At 46.3% G+C, this 22404-nt stretch overlaps 1 protein-coding gene across 6 annotated transcripts in view; it reads left to right on the top strand.

Annotated features, from left to right (window-relative positions):
- IGSF11 (immunoglobulin superfamily member 11) overlaps positions 1-19245 on the top strand; it is a 105094-nt gene extending 85849 nt beyond the window's left edge. For 5 of the 6 annotated variants that reach the window (XM_069020627.1, XM_069020612.1, XM_069020637.1 and 2 more), the window contains exons 2-7: positions 12091-12254; positions 13441-13648; positions 14443-14598; positions 15595-15717; positions 15940-16090; positions 16850-19245. In XM_069020627.1, the coding sequence (XP_068876728.1) occupies positions 12216-12254; positions 13441-13648; positions 14443-14598; positions 15595-15717; positions 15940-16090; positions 16850-17300 (1128 nt within the window). In that variant the 5' untranslated portion in view covers positions 12091-12215 and the 3' untranslated portion in view covers positions 17301-19245. The remainder of the gene's footprint in view (positions 1-12090; positions 12255-13440; positions 13649-14442; positions 14599-15594; positions 15718-15939; positions 16091-16849) is intronic. The other variant, XM_069020601.1, reaches the window with a different exon arrangement.
- Positions 19246-22404: the final 3159 nt, after the last annotated feature.

The raw sequence follows: 22404 nt of genomic DNA, 5'->3' as shown, positions 1-22404 counted from the left end.
AAAAAGAGCCTGCCTTTTTTTGTTCCCTTTCTGTTTGCTTGTTTTTAATAATTTTAATAATTTTAAATCCAAAGTAGTTTGGGATTAATGAAGTTTAAGATATGGAAGTCTAATGTCTTTGAACATGCCCATGTAAACTAGTTTCAATCCGACTGCTTTGAGGGACTTTGCTTTAATCAGTCTTGTTTGGAGACAAGGAAGCTTCACGGTGATTTTTCACATTCTTAAGCCTTAAAGGCTCTCCCTCCTACGATCAAGCTACAGGAGTCTTGTTTAAGCCCCAGTTTGGCAAGATACCTAAACATGTGCCTAATTTTTAAACATTAAATATATTTCCACGGACTTACCTGCATTTAGTGGAATTTCTAGGACATATCAAATGCACCCAGGCATCAGTGTCTGGCTGGGCAGCCTGGGTCCAGGTGGGCAGTCTGCTGGCCATGCAGGTGGCACCGTTGGTGAAGCAGGACTCAGGTCACAGAGCAGGAAAATTTTTAGGGGAGCTCAAAGGTGTGGTGAACAACAAACATTGGCCAAGTATCCTTCCACTTGCAAAGTTTGTGCACTCCATAGGATGAGAGCATTTCATACACAAGACACAAAACAGGTTTGGAAAGCAGATGGGCCAACTTATTGGCATTGCCTCAGCCAAAACCTAGGGGCTGCTGGACCAGATCCTTTAAGAATCTGATACTTGTCCTGGTGACAGTCCCTCTTGATCTCAAGGAAAATGAGATCAGTCTATTAATGAAAACTTTTCTTCTCAGAAAAGGCTTGGGAGGTTGATTCCTTGGGGGTTGCTTTTATTTTAATTTATTTAAATATTTTAAATTATATTATTCAGATACTTTAAGAAATTAAATTTTATTTTGTTGTGTCTTACGCACCCCTTTGTTAAGGGGTGAGCCCACCATAATCCTCCATAGGCCAACATAAGCAACCATGGGGTGATGATGGTGCTGAAACATCCTGGTAACAGGGGAAAACAGGTAAGGTGGTACCCCAAGCAGTTGGTTGGACCATAGGCTGGGATATATGCACTGGAGTTTGACCTAAGGGTGGTTGTGTCAGGCAGCTGCACCCCATGTTCCTGCCTCGCCCCACCACACACGGGTTGTATATTCCAGCCTGCCCACCCATTCATCCTGCCTCCCCCTGTGCCAACTCCCCTCACTGGACTTTAATCCTATTCCTTATGGGCTCTGTCCTTCCCACTCAATATACCATTGAATATATTTAAACCTCAAGTTGTTTTCCCTTATTAAGCAGTTTATCACTGTTGCAATCTTTTTCTTTTTTTCTTTTTTTTTTTTTTTTGCCAGAGGAGAAGGAAGAAATTTATTCTTTTGGCGATAAATCATTTACAAAGCTGCTGGGCTGTTAATGTATTTTTTATGTCTAAGCAAACAGAAAATAGAAGTGAGTGTCTTAGTAAAGCTTTGCCGACCTGTTTTAATTTCAGCTTCCTAACCCTGCCTCTCTGTTCCCCAGTCTTGGGAGCAGGTACATTTCTCTTGTAGAGGCACCAGTGGATACCTTCTCCCCAAGGAGACAACTTTGCTGTGTCAGCAATGTCACGTGCTGTTGCCCGCACTTGGCACTGCTCCGCAGCGTGACACATCCCTGCTGACTGGGCTGTGCTGGGAGAATACTAGCAAAGAAATGGGATCAGGGAGGGTGGGGACTCGAGCCTGTTTTTGCTTTTAGATCCTCAGAAGAGCTCTCATCAGATGCCCACTCTGGGGTATGCAAGTTACATGCAGCTCTCAATTCATCCCATGCAGCCTCAACCTGTACTTTTCATGTGGGGGCTCAGGTGTGGTTACAGATACCTATGGGGATGCTTGAGGATGCCTTCAGAGACAAGGACTGGCCATGGTGGAGTTTCCCAAATGTTAAGAGCTGGCTCCTGCAAGGTTTTGCAACCTGCTTCAGGAAAATGAAGCCAATGTATGCCTTCACTGCTCTCAGTCAGCTCTGTGCCTTTTCCCTCTTTCAGGAAACATAGACACCAATCTTTGTGTGAAAGGTGAATTTTCCTTTCTGGTGTGCTGTGACAAGCAGTAAGATAATTAAGAGGAGGGATGTGGGAGGTTTATATTGGCATCCCAGCTAGATGAATGGGTAAGTCTGCAGCTCAGAGCTGTTGCTGCAGGCTTTTTGCAAACTCAAGCTGAGTTTCTTACCTTAAATGCACTTATATGAACGTTTGATAAACTTTCATCCACAAGTCACTTTAGCTAAAGTAACTAGCTGTGGTCATTTAAAATGTTCCCATCCCTAGATATCCATCACAGTAGGATGATGCCTCTACTGTAGCAGTGAGCAGAACAGGACAGCATGTCTGCAATGCAGCTTTCCCCTCTCACAGCAAAGGAAGTTAGCCTGTCCCCACACCTTCCTCAGCAGGTTATGCTGCTTAATGCCTGGCTGTGAGATAGAGGCACAGCTTCTTTTCTGCTTTGGCTGGCCTTGGGGCAATAGCCTTGTGTTGAGTGACAAGGCAAACAGCAGAGGATGACAACATCTTAAGTTACTGCAGCAGGATTCCCCAGAGCTGATCTATCACAGGAGTAGGGGGTGAAGGAAAAGGAACTGTGTTTGCCAGTCTTAGATTTGTAAAAGACAAAGAATAGGGAAATAACTTTCTGTTCCCAGCTAAACTTTTTCTTTCCTCCTTGTCTGTGCCTGTTATTTGTAAAATGGTGTTTCAGGCATCTCTGAAGGACCTGAGCAGGGAAGGAAAAGGACACACCACCCTGTTTGTACCTTGGGTATCCTGCCTTGCTGTGGCCTTCAGCCATCTTCTGTAGACAGATTGCCTGCTCCTGATTTGCCCACCTTAATCCCAGGGTATGAGTCATTGATGACTCTGATTCTAAGCAAACCCAGGGATGGACAAAACTGACACAAAATGGTCCCACAGAGTGGGCTGAATTAGCCGTACCCACCCCTCCACTTCCAGTTTAGGGGAGCAATGAGAGAACTCTTGAATTCCTGTTCCCCCTGAGTCCCCTCTGGCCTTGTTCATCTGCTACAGCAAAAAAACCCCAATGTCCAAAGCGCAGCAGCTTCTTAAGTCCTCTGCAAATGCTGTGAATTCAAGGACTGCCAGCTCAGATCTCAGCAGTCTCTGTTTTCAGCCAGTGCCGCATGCATTGGAGGGAAGTGTTAAACTTCCCATAATGTACTTAATAGTGCAACACTATACCATGGAAAGGGGATTACTGCATGCCCAGAGCACAGCCATTTATTAGTTTTATCCTAGCTAATGTCATTGTAGACGCTGTTTTTGTTCCTATCAATGTTCCTTTGTATTTTTACAATCTTGCTATAATACGATGCAGTTTTCCTGCCTCTAACTTGCAGGCATATTGCACTCAGAGCCTCTATCTCTCAGCAGAGATAGATGCAAGGCATCCATCCCAGCTTGCTGGAGCTGAAAAGGCAGCAGCTCTCCTGGCAGCTTCAGCAAGGCTTGATAGAAGCACATAAGAGGAGCCTGTACTGGGAGCACAGCAGGAGTCCAGAACTGGGAAGGACCATTTGGGTCATTGGCCCCCTGATGCTGCATCTGTAAACCAGATTTGGGTTCTAGTTCCCACTTAGCACATGCCAGCAAGCTGCTCTAACACCATATTCTTCTCACAGTTCAAAAACCTCTTTTGCATTTCAAGTCTGTGACTAATTAAACAGAAGCATTAAGAGGTGCTGGAAAAGCACAGTTCAGGTGCTCAGGGAGATAAACATCATGTGAACTCTGCTACCTGGACAGCACAGCCCCTCTCGATTTCCCTAGCAGGTTTGAGTGCTTAGCAGATCAGCAAATCAAACTCTGGAGGTTTAAACCCGAGCACATGAGGATCTCACACTAATGGGGACCCTCTGAAGACACCTGAAGCTGTCTGGCTTGCTCAGCGGGACCCAGGGAGTCTGTGCCAGAAAAAGGGAAGGAATCAAATTTCTCAGTGTGTCATGGGAGCCCCTTTCCTACCCCTGCAAGAGCTAATCCAGTTCCTCTGATAAGGACATGGAAGGCAACTGACACCATTCTGGTGGAAGTATGTGCAGCTGAAAGCTTTCCTGCCTTTTTTTTGGTCGTAAAGTCCAATTGTCATCCTGCCTCTGGCTGCAGATTGGGGAGGTCAGCACAGGGAGATATGTTCTATGTCATCCCAATCAGTCAGTTGTTTGAAATCCTCCTCCCAACTGGCCTGCAGAGAAAGACCTATTTTCAAAAGAGAAGATGGCAGGGGTGGTAGTGACTGCTGCTCACCAGGTCAGCAGTTGAGGCCAGAGTGGAGTGGGTCAGCAGAAATTTTCCCTGTTAGTTTTCTGTCTAGTTCAGGTGAGGTTATAAATGGTAAGGAAGAAGGGTCAGTGTGATCAGCAGAGTGTCACAGGTAGCCAGTGTCCCTCATCAGCTAGTCTAGTTCTTGGCAAGAAATGCTGCAGGGCTCAAGATCAAGACCCTGGCACTGTGTTTTCTCCCTGGATTACTGTCTGCTAGCCTGTGTATCCTACAGGTTGGGCAGCAATCCTGAGATTACTCTTACTAGAGTAAAATGGATCTTTTTTCTTGGGAGGCTCCATTCTGGGGGGATGACTAGATACCACCAGCTGTGTCTGATGGTTTCTCCAGGGATAAAGCTGCCTATTGACGTGCATTTAATGGGAATACTAACACTAGAAACACCTCAGATGAAATGTTAGTGTCAGTATAGTTTTAACACCTGTGTTGCACAGATCTTGGTCTAAACCATGCTAGATGTGATTGTTTTCCTGCTGCATGTTCCAGTCTGTCCTGCAGAGCCAGCAAAGATAGGAAGGAAGGAGTCGGAAATTATTTTGCCTCATACACTCTTCCATTGTCCCCCACAGGCTACTATCCCACTGCTAGACCTGTCAGCCACTTGTATAACATGTGCCCTCAAATTGGGGCACAAAAGCAATCCCCCTACGAATGTCTGGAGCAACCTTTGCCTTCTTGCTGTGGGCTGGCAGGAGGGCTACTGTTTGTTGGAGCCCTTCCTCCCTCACTCCATTACTCCTACTATTATTGGTCCAAGGAGGTTTCTACCAAGCATCCTGCCCAGGGAAATTTGTGCTAGGGCACCTTGGACCCAGGATGCAGTCTACTACAACAGTGTGAATCTGTCCAGATGCCTGCCCTGCAGAATCACTTTGGAGCCTGGAAGTTTTTTTCCATGGTAGAATTTCCTTAGTGAACTGGAAAGAATTCAGTCTAGCTGGGCATAAATTCAGATCTGTGCTCCATTGCAGTGCTTGGTGGTGTTAGCTCCCTAAGCAGAGTGGAGTCTACTGCAAGCTGCCTCGAGACACTAGGCTGGTTAAATACTGTGTTTGGTTAGATAGATTCTGAACCAGCAAGTGTACCCCATCCAGAATGAAGTGGGATACACAGTCCCTGGTGAGAATGGGCAAGGCCAGTATTCAAGCAGCTCGTTGAGCAGCCAGTTTGGATGCTGTCATATCATGCTGGATAACTTCAATGTTTTCTGTGTTTGCAACTGCAAGTGAGGCTCCTTCAGGGGCTTTTGAATGTTTGCTGCAGAGGCAGGACCCACGGCAGACGTACTGACTGCATCTGTTCCACTCTCCTCCTGCTGTGAGTCGCTCCTTCCTGGGTTGTAGGTTTTGCTGCTGCTCAGTGTGTTGGCTTGGCGATGTACCTCAGCTCATTTGGGGTGGGACACATTTCTCTTCTTTAGCACAGGGGGTAGCTTTGGTCCCAGACTCAGAGATGTGAGGCAGGCAAAAGGCACAGCAACTTGTATTCTCCTTTCATCTCAGGAAAAAGACTGCTCTGCAGTTTCTCCCTCCATTGCCTGTGGTTTCCAGATGGAACACTGTGTTTCTACCCTGTTGATGAAACTTCTGTGTGACCTCATCTTTGCCTCTCTAACAAGGGACCCAGAATGTCATACTGCCAAAGGTATCTTCCCCAGCATGTGGCAACAGGATTGCTAATTGTGCTGGGACAGGAGGGAGCCATTCAAGCCATTCCCTGGGTTTCAGATGCAAGCTGAATCAGCTTGAAGCTTTATTCTCATTTTCCCCACAGCGGCACACATTCCTGCACATTTTCCCTTGAGTCTGAAGATGCAGAATGCACACATCTGAGGGTTTCTTTCATGTCTTTCACACCTTCTTCCCTCCTTCCTCCTCTGGCCATTTGCTTCCCTGGCTTGCCAGCACTGCAGAGTGAACCTGCACCCTGGTCTCTACCTTTGGGTATCAGGAGTTTGCTGCTAGCAAGTGCCAAAAGCTGCTGACTATGCTGGTGATCTCTGGCAGAGAGGTGCAGGAGTGAGCAGGAGTTGGGAACGTTTTTTTACCAACTCAGAATGAGTCAAAGTGCTAATATCTGCCCGTGTCTTTCAGCTTCACTGTATCTGGTGTATTCTGATAGCTCTGAGGCTTGCAGGCCCTCTAGGGCAGCTAGAAAATATGGCAGCATCTGAGTCCTCCTTACACCCAGCAGGGAGGGTAATGCTTGTTGTGGGACTGTGTCCTACGTGCTTGTGTCGTGATGTATGTATGAACTATCTACACGGACTCCTTCATGGATACTGGGAAGGGAGCTGAGCGTGCCCCTTGGAAAAGCAGCAGTGAGCCATCAAAAATGAAATCAGTTATGTTGCCAGAATAATTACTTGATCCTGAAAATATGAAGAAATTCTGAAAGAGACTCTGCAGCCAAAACATTCTTCTGCTGACTGGTTTGCTGATAGGGACAGAAAAATGGAGCATCCGTTCTAATTAGTGATGGGAGCTTGCTGCCTCAGGATCAAAGGAGAACGCTGTTTGCTGAATCAAGCTAAGATCAAAGTGTCCTACGTACAGGAAGGGCCCATTCCTCTTTCTGCTGACAGTGGTGTGCCCTGCTCATCCTCTGGGCATGCTGCTTACAGGGTTGCTTAATTACCAAGTAAGGAGGAGATTGCAGTCACAAGAGAGGGTGTAATGGCCATTGTAATCCAATTCTGAGAGATGATTTCGTGGTGATCGATTCTTTGTCTCTCAGAAGTCATTAAAGTTCTGAATGCTTAGAAAATACCTGGATTGTATAACTTTGCAAAAGGAGACTTTTTACAACATCCTTTGCTTGATTTTTCTGACCTCTTATGTGTAATTTGACTTAGTAGGCTGTATGTGTGTGCATATATCTATATTTGCATTTATATCTACTCAAGGGAATTCAAGTCCTCATTCCTTAGGCTGCATTGAAAAATCCTTATCCCAATAGATATGCTAAATTTGAAATCTCTTCTTCCCTCTCTCCCCTGCCTCCCTCCTCTTGCATTAATACAAACCCACATTTTTGCAACGCCTTATTTTGAAATGTTTAAACACGAATAATTTGGTTGAGTTTTCCTAGTAGGTGTTTCCCTGGGCATACAGGTTTATAAGTGTATGTGACTTCGTGTGCAGCCATCTGCATTTTGGGCCATGAGTATTGGTGTGGAAGAACACAGTCACAAAAATACTTGCATGGATATACAAGTGCATGTGTAAATGTGTTACATTTTCTAGTAGTCTTGAGATGCTGCAGTTTCTGAAGAGGGTTTGATCTTTGCTCTTTCATCTGTTTCCCTGGGAAAGGAGTCATGTTGTAGCACTGCCCCCCTGCCCCCAGTGCTGTGCTAACACACCACCCAACTTCCCTGTTTATGCTGCTGGAAGAGGACTTCGCCTTTGTTTCCTCTTGCCTTGTTTAAGCTTCCTTGTCAGACGTGGCTGTGTGTGTTTTCCCCAGCTGTAGTCTTCCAGGTGCCACTCAGCTTAACAAAACAAGTCCTTAAATGCCACCTGTCTTGTACACCAAAAGAGTGAAAAAAGGGCCAAAGAGCAGCTGGCAGGCACTGGGATGTGGGAGGTAAGGGCAAGTCTGAGGAGCTGGCTTGCCTGGTGGTTTAACAAGGACAGCATGGTGTGTGTGGGTGTGCTCATCTTGCAGGCCAGGTTCAAAGCAGCTCCCCTGGGCAAGAGAAATGAATGGTGATCTCAGCTCCTCCTTTGTGCTCCCCTGATCCATAGCATTTAAATTAAGAGAGATGCTGTGGTGCCTTGAAAAGAAAAGGAGATAATGGCTGTCGGGTGTTGCACCCTAAGAGTGGGGTACTGGCAGGGAAAAGGGAATATGTATTTTCTTTCATTTCTTATATTGCTCATGAGTACATTTGGAAGTCCTCAAATGTATCAAAAATTATTTTTACAGTGACTAAATTATGCGTGTTCTATTTTAGTGTTTTTATTATTCTGCAGAATGTTTGCAATCAACTAATAATAAATATTAGGAGTAGCAAGAGGGTGATTAGACGTGAAAATCTCACCATCTTGATGACTGAGTGATTGATGTAACTAATCCTGCAAAGTAAACTGCAAAGTCTAACTTTTGCAGTAAATTGGAGCACTCACACTTAAGCATTACTTTTTCTGGGTGACAAGAATTTGAATGTGTGGGTTTTTCATGAAGTGGAAAGTGGAAGTGATAAGGAATGGGGCTGAAGAACACATATTGCTGTTCCAAATTGGATGAGTAGTTTCTTTCCCTCTCATGGAAAGCATCTCATTAAATCTATGCTGAACATAATAGAAGGACTTTCTGCGCCATGTTGGAGAGAGACATCAATCCAATAAATGTTCAAATCATTGTGACTCCCCGCAGACTGGCTAGCACATGGATGATGCTAGACTAGATGAGTAGTCACGGCAAGAGAGCCTTCAAATTTCAGCCTGCAGAAAAGACAATCCCTTGTCAGAGTCACATTCAGCAAGAGACATCTCCAAATTGACATGGATCACTTCTGGGCTTTGGGCTACTGCCACTGGCTGGCCAGCCATAAGAAAATGAGGAGTTCAAATCCATTCCCAGCCTGTTGCCCACATACACAGCTGGAAGGCAGATGCCTCGTGATAAAGGTGATGCTTATTACTGGCTCTTCAAGTTATTTACTTCTGCTTGCTGCTGACAGACTTGCATAGGAGATTAATGGATTAAGCTTTCACCAGCTGTTTCTCATCCAGCCACCTAATTCTGAGAGGTTAGCACTGGAGATTAACTGTTTCCCTAGGAATTTCCAAAATGTTCCATATTTTTAAATATGTCCCAAGACAAGAGGAAATTCAGACTCGAGGTGTTTTTTTTCCCACAACATAAGAAACTTGTGAACTTCACTTGAAGAGGTTAAAGAGAAATTTTGTCTGTTTCTGTTCTGAAGCATTTCTGAACCTTGCTGAACTACCTGAGGCTTTAGGAGATGTGGAGGAAGGAACGGAAGTTTGGAGGACGTGGTTGAGCCTTTGCAAACTGATGGAGTACTGCAATTCTGGAGCAGTCAGTTCAAACCCTGGAACACATGGGAGGTTGTTCAGGCACTAGAAACTTTGGATTTGTAGCATCTGAAGCTCAGCATTTCCAGGCTCTGGGTGCTGCATTTCTACATTAGGTTGTCTGGGAAGGATTTCAGCAGACAAGCATGTGGGAGACACCTTTTCCTCAGACATTAGCCTGTTCAATTCTTGGTAGTTCAGACAGAAAACTATTCTCATGAAGCATTTCACCTTCAGCAAACCAGTGTCTCTTGGCAGAAAATAGAAACTTTGCAGGTAGCCCTTCCTGGATTCAGCAAGAGAAGAGGGCGGTCTGCAGACAGCACCTGGATGTTAGCAGTATTCTGCTGTTGCCTTGGAGCTTGAAAACTCCTTGCCTTCTTCTCCAGTACCCTCCCACATGCTTTGAACAAGAAAATGCTGAGCTGTCATACAGAGACATTGCTTTTTGTAGTCAAGATTTTGATTTTGTGGAGAGAAATGATTTAAAGCATTTTAGTGCTGCTCAAAATGGTGGTGGAGACCCCTTGGTTAATTTCATTTGACAAGATTTTGGTGATAGGAACGGAGATATTTCCCTGTGTGACTTGCAGTCTTAAAATGGCAGCCTTGAGCTGCTGTACTGGGAAGCTGGGGCTTAACAGGCTTTCATCTGTGTCCAGTCTGTGTGGAATGCAAAGAAGTGGATGGTGGAAAGTCTGGAAAATAAATGAGATTTGATGAGATCCCACAATATCAATAGTAATTTTTCATCAGCTAAATAGAAATGCCTGGACTGGAAAATATTTCGACTTTTAACCCTTTAAATTAAAAATATTACTGAAATACTTTGGGTCTTGCTGGACTTTATGAGACATAGAAGTGGGAGGAGAACTGTGTTTCTTGGTGAATACTGCAGTTTCTTTTTCTGTTTCCCTGATGTTGGGTATCATTAAGATTGATGGGTTTGAAAACATATCTCATTCTCTGAGACACAGCTTGGCTGTTCTTATGGCTCTATGCCTGTCGCCAAAAGAACCCCGGTTGTTTTCAGAGGCTCTGAAACTAGAGTGCTCTCATTTAAAAGGGCCACATATCTGCATTTGCCTGTAAAAAAAGACTGTGTGAGAGCAGACTGATCTCTGAGCAAGGAATATAATTTCCATAGCCTGACATAGTTGGTAGGGTACAATTGTGTAGGAATGAACACTGTGTTGTGACCTGCAAGTGTATGGGTGTTGCGGTTTTTTGACATTGGCTAACTGCCAGGCACCCACGAAAAAATTATTCACTTATTTTCCTCTGCTATAGCTCAGCAGGGGAGGGGGAATTTAAACAAAAACTTAATGAGTTGAGATAAGGATTAGAGGAAATTAATTTTAAGGGCAAAACAGGCTCAAAACTTAAACAGTATAAAGAAAATTTATTATTAGCAGAATCAAAATAAAAAGGGTAATGAGGACAAAAATAAACCTTACGAACACCTTTCCTTCCCAGTCCCTCCCTCTTTCCCATTGACTGTTCAAGGAGACAAAACACGGAGTTTTGGTCAGTCTTTCACTTCTTACAAATCTTTCTTCAGTACGCTTAAGGAAAAGAGTTTCTTTCCTCTGCTGTGCCGTGGGATCGTTCCCACGGGAGATAGTTCTCTGTGAACTTTTCCAGCGTGGCTTTAACTTTCACAAACAGCAGCCTGCCCTACCTCCTGTAATGTGAGTCCCTCCCACGGGCCAAGCAGTCTTCCCACAACTGCCCAGCGTGGGTCATTTTAGTTTATGGGGTTTAGTCTTTTAAGGATGAGCTGCTCTAGTCTGGAAGCAAGGGTTCTCTATCTCTGGAAGCAAGGGTCCTCTCCCTCTGTTCGAGTTCCTCACTAGATTACAGCTTTTTAGCATCCATGCACTCCAGCGTGAGCACCGTTCCTCATGGGCTGCAGGTGGATCTCTGCACCCCCCATGCACCTCATGAATTACAGGGAGACAGTTTGTTGTATTATAGTCCTCACCATGGCTTGCTTGGAGCACTTCTTCCAGTGCTTGGAGCACTTCTTCCCTCTCCTTCTTTTCACTGACCTTGGTGCCGCCATGTTGGTTCTCCTCACGTGTCCTCACTTCTCCTCTGACTTGGAAGAAAGTTGTTGTCCGTGGGTATTATTGTTCTCAAGTTCTATCGATTGAAAAGTTCTTACAGAGCTTCACTGCACTGAGAAGGCTGATTTTGTTTGGGCTCCATATCAGGGAATTGTTCGCCATGTTTTTGTTGCTGGTCACATGGTCTCTGCTGGCACTGCATGGGCGGCCCCAGCCACATGGTCCCGGCCTCGGGAGGGCCCTGGCCATGCAGTCCCAGCCTCAGGAGGTCCCTGGCCATGCAGTCCCGGCCTCCGGAAAGCCCCAGCTGCGCAGCGCCCGGTGGCCCGTGACGGGATGGGCCCCTGCAGCCCCTGCCAGGATGGGTCCCAGCAGTCACCTCATCACCCCTCAGGAGAAGAAAAGAGAGCTTCCCACCGTTTTTCCTTTCTTAAATATGTCATCACAGAGGCGTTACCAACTTCTCTAATTGGGCTAGTAACCTGCCCATCGTCAGAGCTTTTAGTGATTGGCTCTGTGCCGGACACAGTAGAAACTTCAAGCGGCTTTTTCCTGCCCACTAAAACTAGGCTGTGTTAAACCAACACAGTGGGGTGACCTGCAGTACTTTCAACTTTGTGTCTTTCTCTTGAAGTGCTTGAACTGTGTGTCCTTCTCGTTTCAGGTCTGGTGTGTCCTCTGGAGGTGTCAGTCAGTTCAGGGAGTATCCAGGTTGCCCGAGGCCAGACAGCAGTGTTGCCCTGCACCTTCACCACTAACGCTGCTCTCACTAACCTTAATGTCATCTGGATGGTCATTCCTCTTTCAAATGCCAACCAGCCTCAACAGGTAGGTCTTTTCTTACTGGAGCATGTATTTCCTTGGGGCTTTCCTGTTCTCCACCCTTTTGTGGATGTAGGCCCTCTACAATGCTGAGTCTATGGCTGTCCCAGAATTTCATTGTCCCTTCACTGCTGAACATGCCCTCTGGATCTTACATGAATCTGTTCTAGTCAATGTTTTGTTAGCAGATGCACATTGTGTCCTTGGCTGGATGTGCAGCAGGGGCAAGTGTATGTGATGCTGTAGTGCTGCCCTGGGCCTCTAGTGGTTTGTGTATTCAAAAGAGCACAGGAGATATAATCCAGGTTTTGGTGCAGTGGATATGGAATTTGGTGGGCCTGGGAGCAGCTGCAGCCTTAAGCCTGTGAAATCTATGTAAAGTATCCTCTAACACATAACCTCTCATGGAATCATTGCCCCTTTTACTTCCCTTATTTTTTCACTCTGTTGCTTTTGCAAGTCCCATTCTTATGAATATTAGCAAATGAGAGTATATAATTGTGGGCACAAGAATCATAACCTGAGATACACTGGCCTGTTTTTTGCCCACATACTCTGACAACAGAAGAATGCCATTTCTCTGAAATACATCTGTCTTGGGCCATGCTGCCCTCACCACATTTTGTATTCAGTGTGAGAACCTGCACTGAAGAATACTTGCTCCTCAGGGACCCGGTCTGAGTACAGTCTGACTGGCGGAGGCTGTGCAGGTTCAAAGGTTGCATTGCCTGTCCAATTCAGCTCATCCCAAATATCTTCAGCAAGCAGTGTCAAATCATGGCAGGATCTTGCTGACGGAGATTCAAAAGGATACCGTCCACGGGGCAGATGCTTTTCATCAAAGTACTCACTGACCTGCAGAGAGCCTCTGCTTCTGCACACTGATCCTGTCCAGACGGGTAATGACTATTATATGAAGTAGGCTGGTGTTGCCAATCCAGCTGTGCCAGAAGATTTGGGTATCTTTCTGGTCTGCTACCTCTGTGAACATTTTCATTGACATAAAATGGGCTACAGAGTGTGTTCCTCTTTTGGAAAAAACACCTGTGCTAGGATGTATATTGAGGTTTGGTTATTCAGAGATCCTTTAGTAAGTGGTCCTTTCAGCTTTGTAAGCCCGTGTTTTGCTTGCTGTTCTTCCTCCTTGCTCAGCTTCCGCAGAGTGTTGTTTGAGCCTTCCTTTCTTTTCCAGGTTATTCTCTACCAAGGGGGTCAGATCTTTGGTGGTGCACCCCAGTTCTATGGGCGAGTGGGGTTTGCTGTGACAATGCCAACCACCAGTGCCTCCATCTTCATCAACAACACTCAGCTATCGGATACTGGCACATACCAGTGTTTGGTCAACAATCTTCCCGACCGAGGCATCAGGAATATTGGAGTCATTGGACTTACTGTCTTGGGTGTGTTTACTGGTATTATGGGGGAAAGGGGGGAACAGGGACAAGAGGATCTCTGTGCATGATAGTGCATCATTAGCAATATAGTACTGTGTTTGCATTTGAGCCCACAGACATCCTGTGGTGAAGAATGGGCTGCCTTGTGAGTACTCTGGGAGTTTGTAGGGCACATAGACTTCATATGCAGGCAGCATATAATGAAGTTGTAAAATATGGTGGAGAGAAAGTTTTTGTGCTGGTATTGTGATGTGGAGTTGCAAAGAAGCAGGAATAAAGTACGAGGGCATCCTGGAGGGCTGAAAGGAGCGTAAGGGGTTTGGCGCATAGCAACAGAGGAGAGAATGACTTTATATCTTTGCTTCCTTTCCATGAAAGCAATTAGTTCTGGATGCTTCCATTGATGCTAAATACTCCAGAGTGCATGCCATTATAGGGATATGAAAGCAAAACCCAATCACAGTAAATTTTGTCTGCAGCTCTGTTAACTTTCACCATCCTTGATGTCTCAAACACAGAAATATTCACCTTTTTCTCAAGGGAGGGATCCAAGGAGAACTGGGTCCTGTGCAAATCAGGAGTAGTCTGTAACCTTGACGGGCTGGTGGGTCAGGAATCTTTGTGTGAATTGTCACCCCCCAAACCACAATGAGTTCTTGTCTGCTGCCTCAGTCTTGTCCCCTTGACAGCTCATGCCACTCTCCTTGCTTTTCCCAGCAGCCCATGTCTAGAGTGAGCCTACACTCCACTGTTTGGTCACATTTCCTGATTTGCTATCACCTTCCCCTCTTCTCTCGCAGTTCCTCCTTCTGTCCCGCTTTGCAGAATCCAGGGGTCCCTGGACGTGGGCAGCGATATCACACTGACCTGCAGCTCAGAAGAAGGCATACCCCGGCCAACATACCTCTGGGAGAAACTGGACAATGTCCCCAGGTTGCCCCCAACTGCCACACAAGGTGCTCATTTTGTTGATTATCCTCTTACTTCCCAGGTGGCAGCCTGAGCTTTCCCTTGTCTGAGCTGCCAGAGGTGGCATGGCTCATTGAGCGTCTGCCATCATTTGCATGGTCCCTTTACTGGAACGAAGATTCCTAAAGCCCATGGTGGACTGGATACCCTCCAGAGGCCACTTAAATTTTCATAGGTTTTTTTGGTACAGAAACATGTTCCCTATTGAAAAACAAGGATTGGGTTGAATGGAAGAGAGAGAAAGTGGTTGCTAGATGCTGGCACGTGGCTGGAAATTTCATCTGCCAACTCACCTGCATTTTACACCAAATGAAAGGTTTATAGAATGAAACAGGGAAAAGAGAGGCAGAATTACATCAGGAAAATACTGCCAGCTTCTCACACTGATGCCACTGTTCTCCAATAAATTACTGCCAGAGCTGCTTTTCAGATGTGTGTAGAAGCACAGCTCTGATCAAACTGGTGCTTCCCAGCCTCAAGTCCCACCCATAAGTTTTCTTAGCCTAAGTGTCCTGAGCAAATACTCATAGTTGTACTTTTTGCCCTTTATGTTGCTGTATTTTAAGAATATGCCAGCTTTCAGTTTCATATAATTCAGGAATGAGGAATATTGGCAGAGCAGAAGATGGAGAGCCAAGGGATAGGAGAGTAGGGGTTCTGCAGTTAATTTAACAAGTAGATCTGGTATAGGTAATTTCGCATCTCTTTCTTCCCTGTTCTCACACAATACTGAGAGTTCCAAGCTTTCATCCGCAGAAATTCCTCTATAAGAAGAAAAAGAAACATCTAGTGTAAGCTCCTTAAGACCTAATCTTGTCTCTGTGTGTGTATGTGCATGCACAATGCTTCCATCTCAAGGTTATTTCCTAATTTATTTCTCTCTTAATAGTCTCACACCAAAGTTCTCTATTTGCTGGCTTTGCCTTTTCATGGTTTTCCTCAAGCGGGGGAGGGATTTAAATCCGTCTTTTCTCTCTGACTAGACCAAGTCCAGGGCACTGTCACTCTCCGAAATATCAGCACTGTGTCCTCAGGTCTTTACCAATGTGTGGCTTCAAATGCCATTGGAACCAGCACTTGCCTTCTGGACCTGCAAGTCATTGCACGTAAGTATTTTGCCAGGGGAGGCTTGACCACCTGCTTCTGTCTTGTGACAGTAAGGTGTGTAACCACGTTTGCTGTGAGCCATCACGTGCCTCTCTATCAGAAGATAATAGTGCCCTGGAATGGGAACATTGCCTTTCTCCCTGCCCAAGCTTCATGTGCTTATAGATGGCCACAGCCCATCCCTGATTTCTTCTCCATGCTCTGTTCGATCATCTCCACAGCTCACCCACGGAGTATCGGCCTGATTGCAGGAGCGGTGGCCACAGGCGCTGTTGTGCTCGTTGTTTGTATTGTGTTGGTGGCTGTAGCACTGTTCTACTGGAAAAATAAACACAAAGAAGAAGAGGAGGAGGAAATTCCCAATGAGATAAGGTAAGGGTCAGGGAAAGCTGATAGTGGGGGACCTCCGAGCAAAAGCTGCGGCTGACAAGAGTGGAATTGGAAATCTTATTTCTTGTTAATCCTGGGTGTGTTCCCTGGGGTTAGGGGAAGATGTCCATATATGTCCAGAAAATTGAGAAAATGAAGAATGGTAACAACAGATTTTGTTTTCAGTATTGCCTTTAATGAGAGCTTTTTAATTTGGCTTCATAGAATCACAGAACAGTTTGGGTTGGAAGGGCCTTAAAAGATCATCTAATTCCAACCCCTCTGCCAGCAAGAGGGATGGGACTTCATGCTGTTATCTCTGTAGAAGAGTGATGAGGTGGGAATTCTGACCCATAATGCCAGACAGTGATAGCTGAAAAGCTCTGGAGATACAGCTGTGATATTCTCTGTTGTTACAGTCACAGGGTTTCCTTCTGGCAGCTTTCTACAGGTCCCTTGAGGATCAGCTGCACTGATTGTACAGTCATACTGACTGCCTGTGAAGTACCAGTGGCTGTGACTGTGACTTTCTGGGTAGACACATGAGCATGGGTCATTTGCCTCAGTGATAGGCACAGGGAGCACACAGGTGGGTCCTGCAAAGATGGATGGGCAAACAGGCCAGGGAGCAATGCTGATTCACATTGGTGCTGTCCTTCTCCTTGAATCAATGGTGTTGACCCCAGCATGGTGGTTGGGGGTGAGGGTGTTGGACAAGTGGGCCAGCATCCTCCATATGCCCTCACACCTTCTCCTTCCCAGGGAGGATGACCTGCCACCCAAATGCTCCTCGGCCGCAAAGACGTTCCACGCTGATGCGTCCTCATCAGAGAACGACACCCTCACCTCCTCCAACACCTACAACAGCCGCTACTGGAACGACCCCAAAGCCAACCACGCCACAGACTCCTTCACCCGCTTCAGCAACAGCAACGATGCTCACCAGCCCCCCTTCTCCCGCTCAGGGAGCACGAGTGCCCGCCCCGTCTATGCCAACGGCGGCCACCCATCCCCGGCTCCCCCTAAGACACTGGTGGTGACGGCCAGCACGGCGCCGTCGCCTCAGGAGGTGATCCGGAGCAATGGTTCCGTCAGCAGGAAGCCACGGCTGCCGCACACCCGTTCCTATGCAGTCAGCCAGGCCACGCTGGAGCGGATCGGGGCTGTCCCCGTCATGGTGCCCGCCCAGAGCCGGGCTGGCTCCCTGGTGTAGGACCGCGTCGGCGGCTGAGAGCTGAGCAAGGGGCCTCTCATCCCTGGTGGGGTGAAGAGACCCACCCTACTCCTTCCTGAAAGGCAGCGAGGTGGCGGGGTGTCACACACTTACGTCTCCACCTGCGCTTCCCTCTCGAGGCTGCTGCCAGCTAGTGGGACAGCCCTGTCCGAGCCGCTTTTCCCCCAGCTGCTGGAGCTCCTCGCGCCGATGGACGCCACAGATGTGCCAAGGCCAGACCAGCAGGGAGGTCGGGACATGCTCCCGGGCTGCTGGGCCCCAGCTGGGACATGCACTCGGGCCTGACCCTGGGGGGAAATTTTGCTTTTATTTCCTGTTGGTTTTGTTGGGGACTGATTCCATCCATTTGGGTCTTTCAGGGAGGTTCGGGAGATATATATATATATTATTTTTTTTTCCATTGTTGTTGCTGTTTTGTTTCCAAGAGGACGACGGCCTGTGTTGGGGCAGGGAAGGCTGAGCAGCCCCAGCTTCCCATGGCCTTGGTTCCACTGCTGAATTAGTGAGTACTGTGCACTGGAGCCGGGTGTGAAGAGGCATGGGACAGGCTGGAGGGGCAAGATGAAGGCAGGCACAGCCACCAGCCCAGCCAAGGGGATGGTTGGGTGAGGGTGCAGACTGGGGAGCATTTGTGTTTATTTTTTGCAGTTCTTCCTCCCACCTCAGCACACAGAGACACACACACAGGCACTCACACACAGACACATGCAGGTCCTCAGGCTGGGTGTTTCTCCTGCACTAGGTTGGAGTGCCACCAGAGCCCTATTTATAGCTGTGGCGGATGCAGCCGTCTGAGCATCTTTCCCTCAGACACTTGGTGCAGGGTGAGGCTGCATTGCTGCTCCTGCTGCTGCTACTTCTGCTGCTGCTCTAGGGCTTGCAACTCTTTTTTTTCTTTTCTTGGGGTGTTGCTGGGGTTATTCAGGAGGCAAAGAGGAGCTGGACGGTGTAGGAGAGCACTAGGCAGGTTCATGAGGCATCTGTTGCCCCTGGGCTGCTCTGGTTTAGGGCAAGTGACTTCAAACCCCACAACTTTGATGTTTGCATGGTGGGTTTTATTCATCAGGATTTGCAGGGCTTGGCAGCATGGCAGGGAACACGTTGTGCTTGGAGCCTTCACAGAGAGGCATCAGAGTTTTCATTCCTGCTCTCCCACATGCACAGACATGTTGGCAGGATTTGTTTCCTGCTTTAGGAAGCCAACACACTCTCTCTCTGCCTCCCCCACTTCCCTCAGTGTCCCAGGACTGGGTACTGGTGGCATCTGCCAGTGGCCCGGCCATCTCCTTGCAGCCTGGCAGGTGGTTGTGGCTGGCACCTCTACTTTTTTCTATTGCAACTAAGTAGCCTTAATCAAAACCAAGAGTTGAAACCTCTGACAGAACCTGATGCCATTTGGAGGGCTGGACTGAGGGCTGGGATTTCCCCTCCTAGAGAGCACTGGTTCAAAGAGGCCACGCCTGGATAGGTGTCTTGGCTCTCCTGCATAACACCAACCCTTGCACGGGCAAAGGCAGTGATCACCTCAAAAAGCACCAGAGCCCTCCCAGGTCTGCTCTTGGAAAAGCAATGTGGGGAGTCACAGGTGACTTCCCATAGTTCTCACATTGGAAAAATGGTCTGTTTAAGCCAACAGACTTGGCCTCATCCCCACTTTCCTTATTCTGGCACGGCTTTACTTTCCCTAGCAGTGCACAAACCTTGGGCAGGGCCTTCTACCTGAGCAGTACAAATGCAAACACATACTCTGAGGAAGAGGAGGGAGAGGTGAGGGCTGGGTTCCCACATAGACACACTGGCTTTTTGGGAGACTGGGAGCTCCCAAGCAGCACTAGGTTTGAAGCTTGGCTGAGATTTTGTGCCTTCTTTTCTTAAAATAAAAACAAAAAACAAAAAAAAAAAAAAAAAAAAAAGAAAAAAAGAAAAAGGAAAGAAAAAGGAGATAAAAATCCAACTTCCCTTCCTTCCCTTTCTACACAACTGCATCCAGAATATGTGCAAACCCCCCTGGTGGTGCAGGCAGGAGGTTGCTCTGTGTGTGCTCACATTTCACTGGAGCAGTCCTCTTTCCTGCCTGTCTGCTCACTTTGCTGCCGAGTGGTAGGATTGATGGGGGAAGAAGAGTGGCTTTAGAAACCCTGATGTGGGAAGAAAAAAAAAACAATCAAAGAAAAGCCCAGACACATTCTCTCTGCTTTTGTAACAACCCCTGTGTGATATTTACAGGAACACTGCCCTCAGCAGGTGCCCTCCTCTACTGGGAAAGCTCTTCTGGTTCCTACCCTCCATAAGACTGTTTGCTCCTCTTTCTTTGTTCTTTCTAATTGTAAAAAATTCAATAAAATTTTATTCATATAAAAAAAGGACTTCTGCCTGCCTGCTGCTGCTTTTTTATTCCTCCTACCTAATTCAGTAACTACAATGACTTTGGCCATTAATACTTATCCTTGATGTGACTGGCAGTGAGCAGTGACCACACAACCAAGAGCTGAATGTTATTAGGTGAACCTGTTTGGTAGTGAGTTCTGGTACTAGAGCCTTGTTTTCCTCCTTCATAATAGTCTGACACATTGCCCTCGAACGTACAATTTCCCAGGCTTGCAAGGTCACTACTTCTCTAGATAAAGGTGAGTTTTATTTTCTGTCTTTTGGCAGGGGAGACCCTATGCTGCTTTGAGTGATGTGGGAAAATGTTTTTTATAATTGCCTAATTTTGCTCATCTCATGCATTTGTTTTCCAATCAAAAACATGGCATGTTTATCCCGGATTCAAAATCTAAGGCAGTCACTGACTTTCTTGGGCATTTGAATAAGTTTGATGAGGGAAACTGTCAGGAATTGAACAGAAGTGCTGATCCCCATCGACAGAGCATGTGAGGTTTCAGTGTCTGAGCACTCACACTCTCCGGGCATAAGGGGACTGGAAAGCATACACTTCTTAGTCTGTATCAACAGCTGCTACCAGAAGGTTATTATTAGTTAGGGCAACCTGATGTTTTGCATTTTGGATTTTGCATTTTTCTCCCCATGTTTCATTTTCCCTGCTTCTTCTCTAAAATCCCCCACATATTCTGAGAGTGATTATTAAACCCAGAAACCTACAGATCCAACAGCAGTGGTAATTCAGCCCTGCTGCACATGCATCACATTCTCATTCCTGGGTATTTTTCAAAACCTACTTCCAAATACTCTTGTAAATGTGTTTTCAGCTATAGACCTTACTGTAAATAAGACAGCTGCATTGCCATTTTCAGGAAGTGTCATAGGAGTCTTAATGTTTCCATTTATCATCTTTTGATTGTGCAATCTTGATGTGACATTAATAGCATCTTTACATTTTATTCCCATGATAGCCCTGTCAGTATTCTGCTATACTATCCATCCCTTGCCACTGGTTTGTTCCTTACATCATCCTTCTGCACATCTTGTTGATCCAGAGCAGAATTTCCTAGCATGCAGGATAGTTTACTAGGTTTGTGCAGCACCTGAAATGCTGGAGTTTTAACCTGTAAATTGTACCTGGTAAGGCATTGCTGCAACACAAATATCTTAAAAAATAACACCAGTTAGATAACTTGGTAGTGCTCCAGATTTTTAATTTATCACTAAAAATCAAACAGAAGTTCAAGCCATTGCAGCAGCAAGGGAAAGTCACGATTGAAGGGATTGAGTTTGCTGATGGCATTCAGCCCCAGATGTGCCATAGGGATTGTCCACCACATGCCATGGATGTTACTTTAAATATTGGTACTTATGGCTGTGTCACCTTCCACCAAGGAATATCAGAGGGGAACTTGTTCTAAAACAAGGATTAACTGTACATTTGAGTGCTGAGACAGAAATAACCACAAGAGGATGCTTCACACTTTAGAAGTGGACATCTTTTTAGAGGCTGGTGTAGATGAGAGCTCAGTTAAAAATATTTTGAAAAACTGGTCTGTAGACTGCCAGAAGTTTTTTTTAACTTATGCAGCTTTTGGACTCATATCTGCTGATTCATCTGAACTAAAAAAAAAAAAATTAAAATTACTCAGATGCATTCACTTCAACACACGCCGGAACAGAGACGAACTTCCAGCGGAAACCAATCTAACAGATGGTATCCTGTCCCAAACTGCCTGCTTTCTCCATGAGGATGGGGGATGCTCAGGAGATCAGTCTTCCTTACATCATGGTTTAGGCCCTTGTACTAGTTTGAAAGCAAACCAGTGAGAGACTCTAAATCAGAACTACAATTTAATAGGAAAATTAAAAATAAATGCAGTAGTACAGAAACACTGACAGGGTCAGGATACAACCTGACACCCTGTCGGGCAGGGTGGTGGTAGCAGTCTGATTAGATGGTGGTTGCAGTCCTCCTGAAGTGAGAGATGTGGTCCTGTTGAAGCAGTAGAAGGGTCTGGTCTTCCTCTGAAGGTCCAGTGGTGGGTATGTAGCTCCTGTCCTCCTTACCAGTTGGTAAGGGCTGAGTGTGGTGTTCCAAGCCTCAGATTATATCCAGGTAGGAATGCTTGGTTCCTCCCCCTGGGCGGAGCATCTCACGATGGGATGATGTAATTCTGTGAGTCAAGCAGTGAGGCTGGATGGCCCATTAACAGAAGATACCTCTCTGGAGGGAGTTATCAGGGATGTGTCATGGAAGAGATAAGGAGCACTGCCCCACCTGGTTTTAACAGAGGGTGATAGAATACATACTTCTGGTTGTATCTTACATTGTAACCTAAGACAGGCCTCATGAAGAGGACATAAAATCAGGGTTGCCTCAGATGACACCCAGGAGGTAACTGGGTGATCGATGGTACTGGGCAGAAGAAATCAACCAATTATTTTTTATATTGGAGGAATGTTCATGGGAATCATGGTTTCATCAAGTAAGCTTTTGCAGGTTACTGGGTTTTTCTTGAAGGCAACATTTTGCATCCCAGCCTCATTTCCTTCAGGCATGCAAGCGCCTTTCTCTGTCTGCACTCTAACCCAGATCTTCCCAGCCATGGCACCATGGTTTGTGAGCAGGTGGATGAGTCTGTGCATGTGTCTGCCAGCACCAGGTGAACCCAAAATGGTTCAGCAGATACTTTTATGA

This window comes from Aphelocoma coerulescens, chromosome 1 (assembly GCF_041296385.1).
Source record: "Aphelocoma coerulescens isolate FSJ_1873_10779 chromosome 1, UR_Acoe_1.0, whole genome shotgun sequence".
NCBI classification, from domain to species: domain Eukaryota; kingdom Metazoa; phylum Chordata; class Aves; order Passeriformes; family Corvidae; genus Aphelocoma; species Aphelocoma coerulescens.
Note: the sequence above shows the minus strand (reverse complement) of the source record. Positions and strands in the feature narration are given on the sequence as shown.